At 37.1% G+C, this 16,045-nt stretch overlaps 2 protein-coding genes across 4 annotated transcripts; one reads left to right on the top strand and one right to left on the bottom strand.

Annotated features, from left to right (window-relative positions):
* The first annotated feature begins 1,443 nt into the window (after positions 1–1,443).
* LOC110998342 (double-strand break repair protein MRE11) lies at positions 1,444–3,505 on the top strand. Its single transcript, XM_022266919.2, has one exon. It carries the CDS (start codon positions 1,559–1,561, stop codon positions 3,434–3,436), a length of 1,878 nt encoding a protein of 625 aa, XP_022122611.2. The 5' UTR covers positions 1,444–1,558; the 3' UTR covers positions 3,437–3,505.
* Positions 3,506–3,801: 296 nt separating this feature from the next.
* LOC110998346 lies at positions 3,802–8,576 on the bottom strand. Of its 3 annotated transcripts, none has more exons than XM_045631942.1 (5): positions 8,476–8,576; positions 6,131–6,649; positions 5,933–6,059; positions 5,024–5,090; positions 3,802–4,939 (listed from the first exon to the last, which is right to left on the bottom strand). In XM_045631942.1, exons 1-5 carry the CDS (start codon positions 8,572–8,574, stop codon positions 4,735–4,737), a joined length of 1,017 nt encoding a protein of 338 aa, XP_045487898.1. In that variant the 5' UTR covers positions 8,575–8,576; the 3' UTR covers positions 3,802–4,734. The 3 variants fall into 3 exon arrangements, with proteins under 3 accessions (XP_045487898.1, XP_045487899.1, XP_022122626.2); XM_045631943.1 differs by having other exon boundaries at positions 5,951–6,059; positions 8,476–8,575; XM_022266934.2 differs by having other exon boundaries at positions 3,803–4,939; positions 8,342–8,560.
* Between the last annotated feature and the right edge of the window lie 7,469 nt (positions 8,577–16,045).

The raw sequence follows: 16,045 nt of genomic DNA, 5'->3' as shown, positions 1-16,045 counted from the left end.
GTCGAAAATAAAGCCAAGTTTCAAAAAAATTCAAAAAAGTAACGCACATTCACACACTGTTCTGGCAAAAGCTACATTCGAAATGGCGGTTTGCGTTTTTATATTTAATAGGGATTTCACCTAAAATGTATCAACACGAAATTAAGTTAAAATAAATACCTATAAAATAAATAAAATTAAAATTTTCTTTTGAAAAATGCAATTCCATCAGTATTTTCTTATGACGTTGTCACTTTCAACTATGGTCAATAAACCGACTTTACAGACAACCTATTTTTTATATATCAATCTAACTCCAACGGGGAAAAATTTAAACAGAAGTTCTCAATCTTTTGCCATCTTAGTTTTGAGCCGAACCAATCTGGTCCTTGAACTCCAAAACTTTAAGGCCATTTGCTAATCTTAATTAGGTTTCATGACGTGGCCTAATGTCAAATGGTTTTAACGGCTAGCAATGGATATTTCATACATTTTAGTTGCTCCAAATGTCAAAATCTTATATGGCTTCGGCCACATCATAAGTATAGGATGTTGCACTCAACGATTTCCAGACGTAATTACGAGGTATGATGGCTGAATAAAAAAATGCAATTATTAATTAATTAGGTAATATTACACGATATACTTTCAACCACAATTCATCATACATTACTTACGTATGAATAGTGCTAACGTCTAAAATTGTCAGATAATTTTATTTTACTTTAGTTTTGCGATTTAACTAAGATTCGAACCAGAATCGAAATTTAATTTATTCACTTATCTTTGCATATTCGGTAATGTATACATAATCCTGTGGAAATGTCAACTCAGCACGTTACCAGTTTATTTCCTTTGTTTTTCCGTTGTTTTTTGTTATTAATTGACTCTTGGGAACGGATTAAGATCGAAACTTTTTTATATTGCCTTATCCCATCATTTTTCTTTGGGTGACCTGCGAGACAAGGCTGGGAGGGGAAAACATATTGCCATCCTGCCACGCCCGTGTGGCACCCTATAGGTCCAAATAACCGCACCGTTACCGCATCGTGTTGCCGCGCTCTTAGGCTATTGAGCAGAACTTCATATCAATAACATAAATTTTGCATTGTGGCCGCCGCCGTTTCCAAATTCATTGTATTGACATCATATTCACTCACACTATTATATTGTACTTGTGTATAGTAGTTTTAATCGTTACTTGTTTGTATTGAAAATATTTTCATCTCTAGATCCAACCAGTGTACTTATCGCTCGTAATAAATAATATATATTCACTGAATTTTTATTAAAATAAGACAAAGGTGGGACTTAACTAATATTGACTTCATCTGTACTTACTACAAAGTCCTAAGAACATTATTGAATTTTGGTGGTGTAAAATATGTTCCATTAAATTGGCACTACTTTTTTTTTCTAACTGATCTGAACTTATAGCCTGTGGTGTTTACACATATGCATAAACATATTGTATAGTCTACAAAATATGCAGTGTTTACTGTTTATCGTTTATTAGATATTTTCCTGTATTCAATAATAATATTACAGTAAATAAAATATTTGATATCTACTTAGTATCATGGTGCAAAATGATAATTCCTGGTCCCCAGAGGATACATTACGAGTTTTAATTGCGTCTGACATACATTTAGGTTATCACGAAAACGACGCTATAAGAGGTGAAGATAGTTTTACATCGTTTGAAGAAGTACTTTCTTTAGCTGTTCAGTATGATGCTGATTTTATACTTCTTGGTGGAGACCTTTTCGATCAAGCTAAGCCTTCACCAAGTTGTATGTATAAATGTACACAAATAATTCGCAAGTATTGCTTAGGTGATAAGCCGATAAATATTGAGGTTTTGTCTGATCAATTACAAAATTTCTCACGCAACATAAATTATGAAGACCCAAATCTCAATGTGTCCTATCCAATTCTCTCTATTCATGGTAATCATGATGATCCAGTTGGTCAAGGGAGTATCAGCTCTTTGGATATACTTTCAATTACAGGTTTAGTTAATTATTTTGGTAAATGGACAGATTATACAAAAGTTAAAATTTCACCAGTTTTAATACAAAAAGGAGAATCTAAGTTATCTTTGTATGGCCTAAGTCACTTAAAGGACCAACGCTTAGCTCGTTTGTTTGCTGAAAAGAAGGTGGAAATAGAGCTTATGGAAGATAGCTCTGATTGGTTCAATATCCTAGTCCTACATCAGAACAGAGCTGATAGAGGACCTAATAATTACATTTCAGAAGGAGTTTTACCAAAATTTTTAGATCTTGTGATATGGGGGCATGAACATGATAGTCAAGTGTTCCCTATCAAAGATATAAAAAACACTGATAGTGATAGCGGGTTTTTTGTTATTCAACCCGGCAGCACAGTGGCTACCTCATTGGCAGCTGGTGAAGCTTTGCCTAAGCATTGTGCATTACTACAACTCCACAAAAAAGAATACATTGTTACACCGCTACCTTTAAAGACTGTGCGACCATTCATTTTTAAGACTGTAGTTTTATCTGAAGAAAATTTAGGGGATGGTGATGTGAATGAGACAGAAAAAGTACAAAATTTTTTAAAAGTCAAAGTCAATGAAGCTATTGAAGAAGCTGATAAACAAAGAAGTGGGGATCCAAGGCAGCCATCACTACCACTTGTAAGGTTAAGTGTCTTCTATGAGAGAGATGGACAAGATTTTAACCGTGTCAGATTCGGACAAAACTTTAATGGTCTCATAGCCAATCCTAATGATGTTCTCATTATGAAAAAGGAGAAAAAAATACGTGATAGGAAAGAACAGACGGCTGATGATGAAAATAAAGTTCACATAGAAATAGCCGCCGCCGAAGCACCCGATGTGGAGTCTCTTGTGAGCTCATACTATGCCGCACAAGCTCCTGAGAAGCAACTTTCAGTATTATCCGTGAGAGCTATAACTGAAGCAGTTCGAGATTTTACGCTGAAGCGCGACGACGAAGTGTTCCGTCGCGTGCTCGACGCACATCGCAGAAGGTGCGTCGAGTCTTTACTAGAGTCTACGGCGGAGACCGAAGATGAGATAAATGACCGGATGCGCATGTGCAAGGAAGTGTTAGACGCGGCCGACTCCGACCAATTAAAAAGTCTCATCGACGCCGCGAACGCCAAGGAGGTTGCGAAACGTAAAGATGAAAGGCAATTAGTAGTGTTGTTAAAGCGAGAACCCATCACGGTGTCGAGTGACGATGAAAATGCTCCTCTCTCGCGTAGTAAGGGACGCGGGGCGCGCAGCGGGCGCGGCCGGGCCAGAGGCGGCAGAGGCCGTGGCTCCCCTGCGCCTGCCCCCCCGCCTGAGCGTCGCACGCCCAAGCGATCTGCCGCACAGAAGACTACCTCTTGGCTCCAGACTATTACTAGCGATAGAGCACTACGTCGCCGTAAGGATTCCTCGGAAATTGAAATATCTGACTAGCTCTCATCTCAATAATATTGAAATTAGACAACTGCGGAATTTTTAATTCAATTATACGAATTACATACTAATAAATGGTTTTATTATTTAATTAAATTGGCAGGAAGACGCCCAAGTTAGAAATAAGTAAACCTATATGTTTTACATATAGTTTCACTGAACTTTTGCGAACTAGGAACTAGGTATACATAGATTTTTTAGGTGTCGCACGGGGCGTACTATTAATAGAAACCAAAACATTAGGGAAAAGGTCACAGTTTTGTCTCCTCTATACGAAACTCAAAGTCACTTCCCCCGAGAAATAAAAGTTTTTTTGTTTAAAGAACTTTATTACTCACTACAAAAAAATATAAGTGATTTTAGTTTGGTAATTATATTATATCACACATTATTATTACCAAACTATATTTTGATTTTTGATTATTATAGGAATATATTATGTATCTATCCAAAGACCCACATGGTTTTGGCATTTCTGTTGGGGACGTCAATGTCTTGAACTTTTAACGGTAATAAAATAAAAGGCGATGAATTATTTTTATTTTTCTATTGGAGATAGTTTGTCGTTTATCATATTATATCTTGAACAAAGTTGTAAAAGCAAGATCTTTTTTTTTTATAAAAGAAGGTATTTCTATAATTACTAACATTACGGCTTACTAAGTACATTACGTTTACAAATACACATACTTACATATAATCATATAAAAAAATCTTTTTTCCTATTTGACGATATAAACATTGTTGTTCTGTATTTAGTAATAGTTAAACAATAACTAAGTGTATATTACAATAATTTATCTAATTAGCCTGAAGAGCAAAAGCGGTTTGCGATTAATTTACTGTTTAAACATAATTCCGGACTACACAGTAAGTAGAATGTGTACACATCGTATATACGTACAAATCTTCAAGTTGTGTATAAAATAATTTGAGAAAACATGTAATAGTCTGTTACGATTCGGTTCTTTGTTTTACGGGTTATTTAATGAAATATGTTTGATACAACTGACACGTCCGTAGTTATGGAGACGCGTTATAGCGCTGTTAATAATAATATTTATAATCGATTACTTCGTTTCGTATTTGAAATGTAAAATAGATATATAAATTAGAGGATAGATTTAGTAAATAGGCTACATTGATTCAAATGATAAATGACAGCTTCAAACGGCAAACGGTTCACCTGTAAACTTCTCGCTAGACCGAGTCGCGTGTGGAAGCCGAGAAGTATATTTTGTACTGTGGGTAGACGAGAAGTTCACTCGTCACGCGGCACACGTCGAAAGGAACCGGGCCTAGCAGCCGAGCAGCGTGTCGTCGGGCGAGCGGTGGGCGAGGGCGCGGCGCACGTAGCGCAGGGCGGCGGCGTGCGCTTCCTTCGGACCCTGCGCGGCCACCGCCACCTCCGGCGCGGAGGGCGACACTCGCACCACGTTCAGGCCGCCGACCATCTCGCTCGCCACGCCCAGCCCCAGCTTGGCGCACAGCGTCTGCAGCGCACTGCCGCACATTTTTAAGGCCGATTTCAGTTTGGCTCTGGTAAAACGAGACCGAACGACGTGAACCTAAAGCGTGAGCTTATACCTGACGGGATCTTCGTCCTCGGCGATGGCCGCCATCTCCTCTCGGCCTTCGACCACTTTGTCTGCGTCTGAAATCGAAATGCGATGAGACTCGGGCAGAGCAATATCTGGCGATACGACGGAACCTTGCGGTGGGTGCTCGATCATTCTCCTATACGTTTTTTTCTAAGATTTTTTCCCTCCTTTGATTATTTATTCCTTCGAGATGTCACGAGGGGCATCGGGTGATGGGCATCTTTAGTTCTACGCGAGCATCTCGAAACCAAAATAATACCTTTACGGTATGTTTGTTTTCACATTTATGAAAGTGCAATTCATATATCTTGATTTCACATATTTGACGAGAATATCCCTTAATGTTGGCAGTGACAAACAAAAGCGCTACGCCGCGCCGCTCTTCGCAAGGCCAAAGACGGAAGCGTCCGTGTGGAGCCGATTTCGCTCTCATCCTGCGGAAGACCAGTGCGGGATGAGGTCGAAGAATTAAGCAAGGAATGTGCCACTCGGGATTCCATAGTTTTGTGAGTGAGAAGAATTTACCTCTCATTACCTAATGAGAGGGAGTTACCCCCGCCACGTATTTCAATAAGATTTTTTGTTTTCGTACGCGAGTGTCAATAATTCACCAGGCATGCAATATGAAAATAAATCTCGATAGTGAAACTAAATTCGATAGCACACTACGTCCTATAAGAAACTAAGAAAGAGAAAGGACAAGAAAAATAACACTTTGGAATGGAACTATTGGCAATTTGAGCGAAGGCCTCTCGTTAGCGAAATAGGACTAGGATTGGAAGGTCTCCTTCCTCCTTACGCGGGAGATCGTGATCGTGGACGATGTACTCATTTTACTATCAACTAAATGAAGAAACCCCGGTACCCGGCACCCGTGCGACCGGCCGGTACCCACCTAAATGCCTCAACAGACCTAAATGGTATTCGCTGATCTTCTGGTCGAGAGGCGGGCGAAAGGTCGGAGTCGTCTCCTCCACGTAGCGCTCCATGGCTCTCTCGTGCGCCCGATTGAGCGCATCCTCCTGCGAACCGAGAGTCACGTTCAGTGGACCGGAAGACGTAGTGCGCCGGACGCGCCCTCGGCGGCCTGTACCTCCACGAAGTCTTCGGTGAGGCGGGCGAGATGCAGCCGCAGGTACTTGTAGAGGTGCTCGGCGGCGAGCTGCTTGGCGGCCTTCTTCGTGGAGGCGGCGGCGCGACGCTCGTGGCTCCCGAGCCTCACGGCGACCGTGAAGAGCCGGCAGTGCGGGGGGCCCGCGTCGCCGACCACGTCGTAGGCGGGAAATCCCGCGTGATACTGTTCGCACAGCTCCTTCAGCAGCGCGACGTAACTGCGCGCGTCCACCGACAATCCGCTCGCCGCCGCGCCGCCGCTCGAGGTGGAAGGCAGCGCTCTGGTGCCCGGGGGCTCGACGGGGTCGTCGGCGAGGCCGGGCGGCTCCGGCGGGCGGGCGTAGGGCGGCGGCACGGGATCTCCGCGCGCGTACATCTCGGCCAGCATCCGCTTCGCCGCTTCCTGTTTCGCTTCCTTCTTGGAGCGAGCGCGAGCCGTCACCGTCAAGCCGCTGCTCTTGCACCGATATTCGAAAGTCGCTTGGTGTTGAGGTCCACACTGAAAAGTAGTTAAAAACAGGGATGGCATGGAGCTCCGTGACCGTAACAGAAACAATCGGAACCGTTTCCGTTTCACAACATTCGGATGGTTTCGAATAAAGAAACATTTAATAGGTTATAAGTTATATATAAAAGTTATATAAAAAATATATAGATAAAACTGAGGAGGTTTATAATAATTACCGATTATAATAGCAACTGATAACCAAGACTTACATGAAAACCTTATTACATACTACTTGTGTTTCCGAAAGTACCGGATAATTCGAAATAATTACATATCCGTAACCGTATCCAGAACCCATATAATACTATACCCATAGATCCGAAATATCATATCCATAACATCTCTAGTTAAAAACTAACTATATTTGTTATGTATGATTACTTTTATTCACTAAAATTTTACAAAAACTTGTCTTGTCCTTGTCTATATGGAGCATGAATGGAGTTGCCTTTATCTAGAGAGTCATTTAAGTTTTCTTTCTACTCAGTATTTGTACTTTGAGCTTAAGTTCAGAGTGAGTGCTTCGTTATAGTGAATTAAAATACCAATATGAGCAATTAAAAAAAATATCTTAGTCTATTATGACTCATTAACAAAAATTACCTGAATGATGTATGATAAGTAGATGCTTCTATGAAATCCATTTAATTATTAATTTTTATTTTTTGATCAAATAACTTGCTAAGTAGAAAGTATTTGCCATTGCCTCATTTTGAATTTATTTAATATTTTTAATATTCACACTAATCTTCTTACAAAATTTTCCATTTTTCAATTCTTCTTCTTCTTACAAAATCTTCAATTCTAAATACTCAAAAGATTTGTTTTTGTTTTAATAGAATTTTCATGAGTTACTCTTAATTTATATTATTAATATTTTGTTTTGTTTTATATTACTTTTGTTTATTTTTTGGTCTTTTCTTTAGTTTTATCTTTGATATATTGCTTAAGTTCTAATGTAATTGATGTGTAAGTGTGTTAAATTTGTGATGTCATCTTTTCTCATATTTTTTAGACATTCATTGCATTGTTAGAATGTATATATAAATAAATATGAGAACGATCAGCTGAGTCAGTATGCGGTGTACAATTAAAGGGGACTAGTTGTGTTAGAATTGTCAGTATCATAAAAATAAAAAGTAAAAAAATCACTTCTTACCCATTATGACCTACTAAATCTACTATCATTTATTTATACTAAAACTTTGGAGTCTATACTGCCATATTTTTCTTTCATATAACATAGATAATCTACTCATCTGAAACCACATAGAATTTCATAATTTCTGTACCTATTGTCCCACTCCAAGCATTTATAATAATTTAAAGTAAATTTAATAATAAAAAATTTGTGATTATTAATTAGAACTTTCAAAAATTAAATGAGTGTCTTACTAAACTATTGAGTCTTATGTGGTTTTTATATTTTGTAGCTTTGACTTCACATTTATAATATTATCCCTACAACAAAAATTCCTATTAAACTGCCACACAAAAGAATAAGCAAAGGTTGGGGTTTTTTCATAAGGACCCCTAAAATGCATAGAATTATCAACACATTTCATCCATTCATTTTCTACATCAGAAAACACAGCATTAATTACAAATGCTTATTATACTTTTTACTTTTAAAGAAGGTAGACAGGCTGTATCCAGTTAGGACATTTTAAATGCTTAGCCTACCTGCGCTATACACTCATATTCAGGAACCTCTCCAGCCTTTATCATCATCTCCTGAAGCACTGAAATGGCTGTCTTCATCATTTTCTGGATAACCTTTTAAACTGGATAAACAAAAACTAATAAACTAAACTTACAGCATGCCATATAAAGATAGATATTCTAACATTGTGGCTAGTGTTGCAAACTACACATTGATCAGTCAATTTCAAAGTCAAAGTCAAAAGACTCTCCATAATCGTCATTTTTGTAGCTTAGTACTGGCACAAGGCAGTGTTCACAACCTAACGATAATTATCGTACACGTACGATAATTTCATAGCTACGTACGATGTACGATGGTATGTGACTATCGTACAATCTTTGTATAATTTCCGTTCTCATGAAAAATTTGATTATTACACAGATAGCCAACAGTCCAATAAAATTACAGTTTTTTAGTGTTAGTGGCATCTATTGGCTCATTGTTTTATTACGATCGCATGCTGTTGCTTCATGGCGCAATCCTTTCAGTGGTTGTTATTGTTGTTCAATTCGAATTATAAATTCGAAATGTTGGCGCGTTCATCACACTCGAAGTGCCCTCGTCCACTCCCAGCTCTTGCCATACGTCGAACACTTAATTTGAATTATTATTTTTTTAAATTTAAAAAACACAAGTTTACAAGATTTAAACTATAAATCATTTGCAACATATTATTATTGTCACGTTTCATATGGTTTTTAAAAGTATTTTATCCATTTTCCTGACTTAAATAAAAAGTTAATTTTGTCTTCACCGTCCACATCACGATAAAAATTCTTCCTAGGACGGCATTACTTAAAGGTAAGGAAAGACAGCATAAGGAAAACTGCGCTAAGTCTTAAAACATGAAATGACCACCAACATTCTGCATTTTCAACACCTGTAGCCATTAATTTACAGTATTATTGGGAGGAGCTGTATCGACTATTTCCTCAATACGCATCTTACTTAATACTAGCCATTGGTGATTGGATCATAATTGCTTCCCAGTCAATGCGAGGGTTACCTATATGCCAAAGGCACTTGAGAGGCACACGCGGAACAAAGTGACAAAGCGAAAGAAATTAAAAGCACAAAACATTTTCCCGAACTATTTAGTAAACAGCAATATACCTAAATATTATTAGACTACATTACCTCCTAAATTGGGTTTCATAATTTCTAAGACAAATTCTGGGTATTCCCCTAACCGCAACATACCGCAATTAGTGTTGTCATACAGATTTTAGAGTGACAATAATATTTATTAAATATAGTTTATTAGCAATTTATGTCATGAAATGCCCCTAAAGTAGCCTAATAGGCGACCAATCATTCTAGTCCTAAGTAGCCTTAATGCGGATCAACCGACTACTTTGACCACACTGATTGTAGCATTATGATGTGGAATGACCTACCGAAAGTTGTCAAGAATGCAAAGTGCTTGCTCTTCGCTGATGATCTCAAACTGTACATGCCTATAGAGAGTATAGATGACTGCATTCGGCTGCAGGAAGACATTGATCGAGTGGTTAATTGGAGCAGGAGAAATAGATTGGACTTTAATTTGGCGAAATGCAAAGTGATATCTTTTTCAAGGGCACGGTTAATCACTCGGTACAATTATACCATTAGTGGGCTAACGTTGGCTCAAGTCTCAGAGGTCAAGGATTTAGGAGTTTATTTTGATACGTATCTTGGTTTCGCGCGACATGTAGAGATGGTATGCAAAAAGGCCTACAGAAATCTGGGGTTCGTATTAAGAACAGCTTGTGGCTTTGAGAACATCGGTGCGATCAAAATCTTATACAACGCGCTAGTGAGAAGTCAGTTGGAGTGCAACGCAATGGTGTGGGCCCCTAATGAGGCTAAATACAGTCTCATGTTAGAGCGAGTACAAAATAAATTCACTCGCTACCTCTACAAGAGACTGTATGGAGTGTATCCCTTGTATCCGCTTATGTACCCGACCCTGTTTGTTCTGGGTATGGTGGGGTACGACCAGCTACGCCTCAGAAGAGAGTTAGCTGTGACAGTTTATATATTTAAAATACTTACGGGTCGGTTGCACAATCCGGATATAATGGAGAGACTGGGTCTACGGGTACCAAGTAGAAACTTGAGGCTTACGTCTAAGCTTTTGGATGTACCGCGCGCACATTCCAACTTGGTTAGCAAAGCGCCACTCACGCGAGCAATACAGATCATTAATAAAATTTCCATAGAGGTGGACCTATTTGTTTGTACGCTGGCTGAGTTCACAAGAGTTGCTTGCTATATTGTTAGTTATAAGATTTAGGAATTTAAGTTTAATTTTTTAATGTTTGTATGTAGGTTAGTTGGTGTGGGTAATATAATGGAATTCTATCGCATTAGTTGTAACTGTTAAGATAGGAAAATTTACTGGAAATAAATAAATACATAAATAAAAATTATGTTATTTAAGTAGTAGCCATAGCTAATATCCATACTAATGTACTCTATGTTAATAGCTGTAATCAGTGATTGTTTAAAAATTTCAAATTTACATTGAAATGGTATAAAATTTGATGTTGATTTATTTTTGATATATTTTCAGTTATAGCCAGCATTGGCGTCTTAATTTGTTATTGCAATATATTTGCAATGTAAAATTCCTATAACTATTTTATATTGTAAAAATATAATTGAAAAAACATATGGGATATTCTATCTTGTTATAAATCACAACGCATTTTTTGTCTTAGTTTATTTTTATTTAGTGGTTTATTCTTCACAAGCATCAGTAGGTAATTAATTTATATTCTTATAGAAACGCTCAAGGAAAAAATAATGTTGTGTGGTTTTAAGAAACCACTGTAAAAGTGAAACTTTTTTTCGATTAGACATTTAACTAAAAAAATTTGGAATAATATTCCATTAAGGGTATTCAATAATATATGCCTGTAACTAATAGAAAGAGACGTGTTTCGGGACACTTTCGAGCGTTACTTTTATTCGAGACTGTGCATCTTGGGTTTTTTGTATATCAATATATTATGTGGTATCATTATTTTACAAAATGAGAGTAGCTAATGTGTGGAATCGAAATATAAGTCGTATAGTATGTACATTTTTAGTGAGTATCTATGATACGCTACAAACACTTTCACTGTGTTTTTATTTAATATTGCAGTGTCATGCCATAAATTAATACGAACCCAAACTTAATATTATCAACGAATAATGTAGCTGTTTCAGTTGAGGGGCAGAACAGGAGAGGGCGTCACATTATATTTTACTTAAAATTTTATTCAAGGGTAGCCTATTACCCACTGTATTAGTATTTATTCTATTTCCCAAATTCTATATGTCAAAATTTCACACGTCAAGATTCTAAGCAAAACAGATTCCCGTTTTTTTTTCAAAATGTAATTAATAACAGTTAGAATAACAGGCGCCATTAACTATCGGATATGTGTCTGCGTAAAACGATAGTAACGGATATCGGCGCTGTATCAGCATGCGCTGTATATCGCGTTTTATTCATTTACACATGCATCGTGTTAGTGCACTCAATCCTTTATTGGGGAAAACGTTTCTTGCGTAGACGCTTACAAATTCACGAATAATGGTAAAGAAGCGCATTGTTCCTGGAGCGGAATTAACCAAGCAGATAGTTTTAGACGCCGCATGGCTTGCTTTTATATATATGCTGCTACTGACACTGTTTGAGCTTATCGAGCTGCTGCGCCCCAAGCCTTCTCGCTTTCTTTAATTAAAAAAGCAAGATTTGATTCACATATTAAGACGAAGGTAGGTAAATATTTTTAAAGTGTTTTATGATAATTCAAAGAGGAGAATATCTTAGAGAACCTACCGGCAGCACTAGTGTGGACTCTGATGACTGAAACTGCCAGAAGGCTCGCGAGTAGTATTTGGTAGAAATAGTAAATTTTTTTTCGGAAACCCCTACTTCGATGGGCAACTGGTGCAAACAAAAGGTGGCTGAAACTTATCTATCTATTTATCTACTACAAGGCTATATTACTATGGATACTTTCAGGTTTTGATAGATTCATACAGAAATTCTAAATTCGTGTGGAAAAATATAGTCAAGGGTTTGATGATTATCATTCATATAGGCCACAGTAAAATATTAAGTTTACTAAGTCTTGCACTCTTGCACATTATGTACGCAAATGTAGGCACGTTCGGGCCTTCATATTAAAAATCCTAAGTAAGTCTGCCGAGGTTCAGATGCCAAAGTAAATGAAACAAAATTATTAAATAAAAACGTTTTAGGTGGAGCTCCATTCGAAACCAATTTAGAAAATTAAATTCGATATCAGTCCCGCGACGCAGGACGCGCTCCCGTCATGCCATTACTCACTGAAACTCTTGTCATACCTTACTACATACTTATAATATAAAACTTAACATAACTGTGAAAATCAAATTACCTCTGTATTGATCTTTTTTCGTGTTTACTTTATAGTATAAATATACGAGCCCCGATGCAAAATAGTTCGTCTAGTATAGAAAAGTAGTGCAAAGCATAAAATATAAAAAGTAAATATTACTAAAATAATTTAAAATGCTTAATAAATAGTAAACCACAATTTGAGGAACATTTTAAAGTTTATTTTTACATAACTTAAATTGTTTGTCTCATTCTACATAACATAAAAAAAAAAAAAAATGTGTTGCACACTCCTCAAGCGTAATTGACTCCCAGACTTCCAAGAGTTTAAGTCGCTCTTTGATCTTGATGGATTTATACAAAGAACTTGCATTTTCCACCATAGAGCTTCGATCGGCGACAACTCTGGGCTGTTAGATGGCCATTCGATTGTATGTATACTTTTCCACAGTAGCCACGTCTTTGTTGTCCTTGCAGTATGGCAGGAAGCACCATCCTGTTGAAGAATGAAGGAATCTTGATGCTTAAGTGACGGAATAGAGGGCAGTAAATTCTCTTGAAAAGGTTCTGATACCTTGTAGCATTGATAGAACCATCCACAAACTGCATACCAGCAACACCTTGTGCAGATATGCAGCCCCATATCATAATAGACGCCGGAAACTTCACTTTTCGTTTGAGACAATCAGAAATGCTTCATTTTGGTTCCGAATCTCTTTTTTCCTTTTATCACCGACTGTTACTTCAAATTTGGACTCGTCACTCTAAATGATAATCCGCCACTTATCGGAAGTCCAATTTAACTGATGACGAGCAAACTTCAAACTCTTTTTCTTTTGTACAACAGTCTACAGTAACCCATTCTTTTTGGGACTCTTTTGAAAATATCAACTGAGACGTCTTTGTGAATCACGTCCTTCCATTTCACCGTGAGTTCTCCAGCTTTTGCACGACGATTATTTTTGATAATTTTCTTCAGGATTCTGTTTTCTACTGCACATGTGATGAGTGGTCGACCAGTTTTCTTCAAAGAAGAAGTCGTTCTATTTTTTTATAGTGCTGAATGTTAGATTGGACTGTAGACTTGGGAAGTATCACGTCTTTAGAAATTTGGTAACTTGATTTAACAGCATCGACCCCACAAACTGTTCGCTCTCGAAGCTTCACACACGAGTTTGCCACGACCTATTGTTATTTGAAAACTAATGAAAAACACATTTTCAGTTTATGACTCATCACATGGCACTTGACAAATGAGACAAATGAGAGACAGCATTACTTTTACAAATTTAAATTATGCAACATAATAATACAAAGAAGGTATCTTATTTAAATACCGATGGACGAACTCTTTTGCATCGATTAGCAATTAGCCGACTTGTTTTGCAAAATATAACTTCTTCGAATTTAAAACAAGATATGTATAACTTTAACAAGCTGAAATAGTTTATTGGTTCATAATTAAGAAATGGCATAAGTAACGCGACATGTGATAGTAGCACAGCTCAGTATTTATGTATCTCTATAAAATAATTTATAGAGATATACAAAAATAATGAAGTTAAAAAATCTCACATTGAAAATTTCACACTAGACGAACTATTTTGCATTGAGGCTCGTAGTATTGCACAAGATAGTTCTAAGATTTTTTTTTCGCCAGATTTTTTACTTTTCAGATCTATAGAAAAACTTAAACGTCACAGGTATAAAGTAATTATTTGAGTATTTTAAGATATAGGAAGTCGAGTCTCATACACAATAAAATTCTTATGCCAAGAAACGTAACGCTGAAAACAAATTCATAATTTCTGATGAAATAAAGGTAGTAGGATAAAGACAGCCGTTGCAGGAATGGCTGCATTCAATCGCGACTCGTAGGGTGAACGACCGCGGCACGCGAGCTTTTTCACGTGCTACGATTAGCTTCGATGTAGGTTAGCGGAGCACAGGACCGTCCCGCCTCCTCCTCCACCTCCACCTCCTCTTCCGCCACCACACCACCTTCGTACCGTCATCTAGAAGCCCGGTACTCGCTTCAACGGCCATTTGGCCAACTCGCACACACAATCACAATTACATACCTACTACCGTATTTATACGTACCACTGAAACTAGTCGCACCCAGGTACACCTCGAACATTATGAAAATGTAGTATTATTTTAAACAATATGTACGCTACATTGAACATTGTGGCACCCACTTTTTCACTGTTTCTAACATTTTTTGTGTTCTAGAAGGCCTGGCGCGAGGCTTTAAAAATAGAGCAGGATCGGCATATCCATTAAAAAAAGAGATCGTTCTTTGAATGTCGCATGAGGTCACTGAAAGGAAGAAATCAACGTAGCGATAACTATTTAAATTTTAACGAAATGACAGATATTTCTCGCCACTTAGTAATGGTGGATGTTTATTAGCCCAGTCATATTAGGGGTTTCACCTCGGAATGAAAGATAATAAGCTGCAAATTGGTATGAACCTTTGTTTTGTCATTCTAAATGTTGTCTCAAAAGTCACAATCGTTATCGTGTCCGCGTCTCAAGATATTCAAGGTCAAAGGTCACAAAAATCGGTTTTTCGCGAATATCTGGCTTCCTATCGGTTAAATGAGATTTGCATTTATTATAAAAGTTGTAGGCTATAAAATTCCCTACAACTTTTGTTTAAACTTTTTTTTCATACGACCAACCGTTTTGAAGGTAGAGCGCGAAGTGCACATCGTACAGTCATATACGGCCTAATGCAAGGTCAAGCGTGAGTTATGGTTATCAGTACGTTATAAAGTCAATTATTTACAATAATTATAATTATTAAACAATGCCTATTATTTATGTTCTAACTATTAATTATTTATATTTAATTAAAGTAAGTAACTTGATTATTTATATATAATTATTCATATTTAACTATTTAAGTATAAAATATTATTAATTCTGGATTATATATTTTAGTTTTATTTTAAGTTAAAATGATAGTAAGAGTATATATTTTACACATATTTTTATTTATTATTAAATACGGCATAATATACATTTATCAAAATGTGAGTTCAAATATCAAAAGTATCTTTGTTGATTTTAATTGTAATGAAATTGGAAATGGAAGCTAATTATCTTCTTCTTCTTCGTCTTCTTCTTCTTCTTGTCGCTCAAAAATGTTCGATTCATTGTCATCATCCTCATTATCTGTCATGTTCATCTCCAAACCTTCCAGAATATCGGGATCATATGTATTTTCTTCATCGGGATTACTTGGATACAGTGAAGCGTTGAGGCAAGCTTGTCCGTTGCACTGGCCGCAAGCTAAAGAACATTGTAGCCCTGA

This window comes from Pieris rapae, chromosome 17 (genome assembly GCF_905147795.1).
Source record: "Pieris rapae chromosome 17, ilPieRapa1.1, whole genome shotgun sequence".
Taxonomy (NCBI): Eukaryota; Metazoa; Arthropoda; class Insecta; order Lepidoptera; family Pieridae; genus Pieris; species Pieris rapae.
Note: the sequence above shows the minus strand (reverse complement) of the source record. Positions and strands in the feature narration are given on the sequence as shown.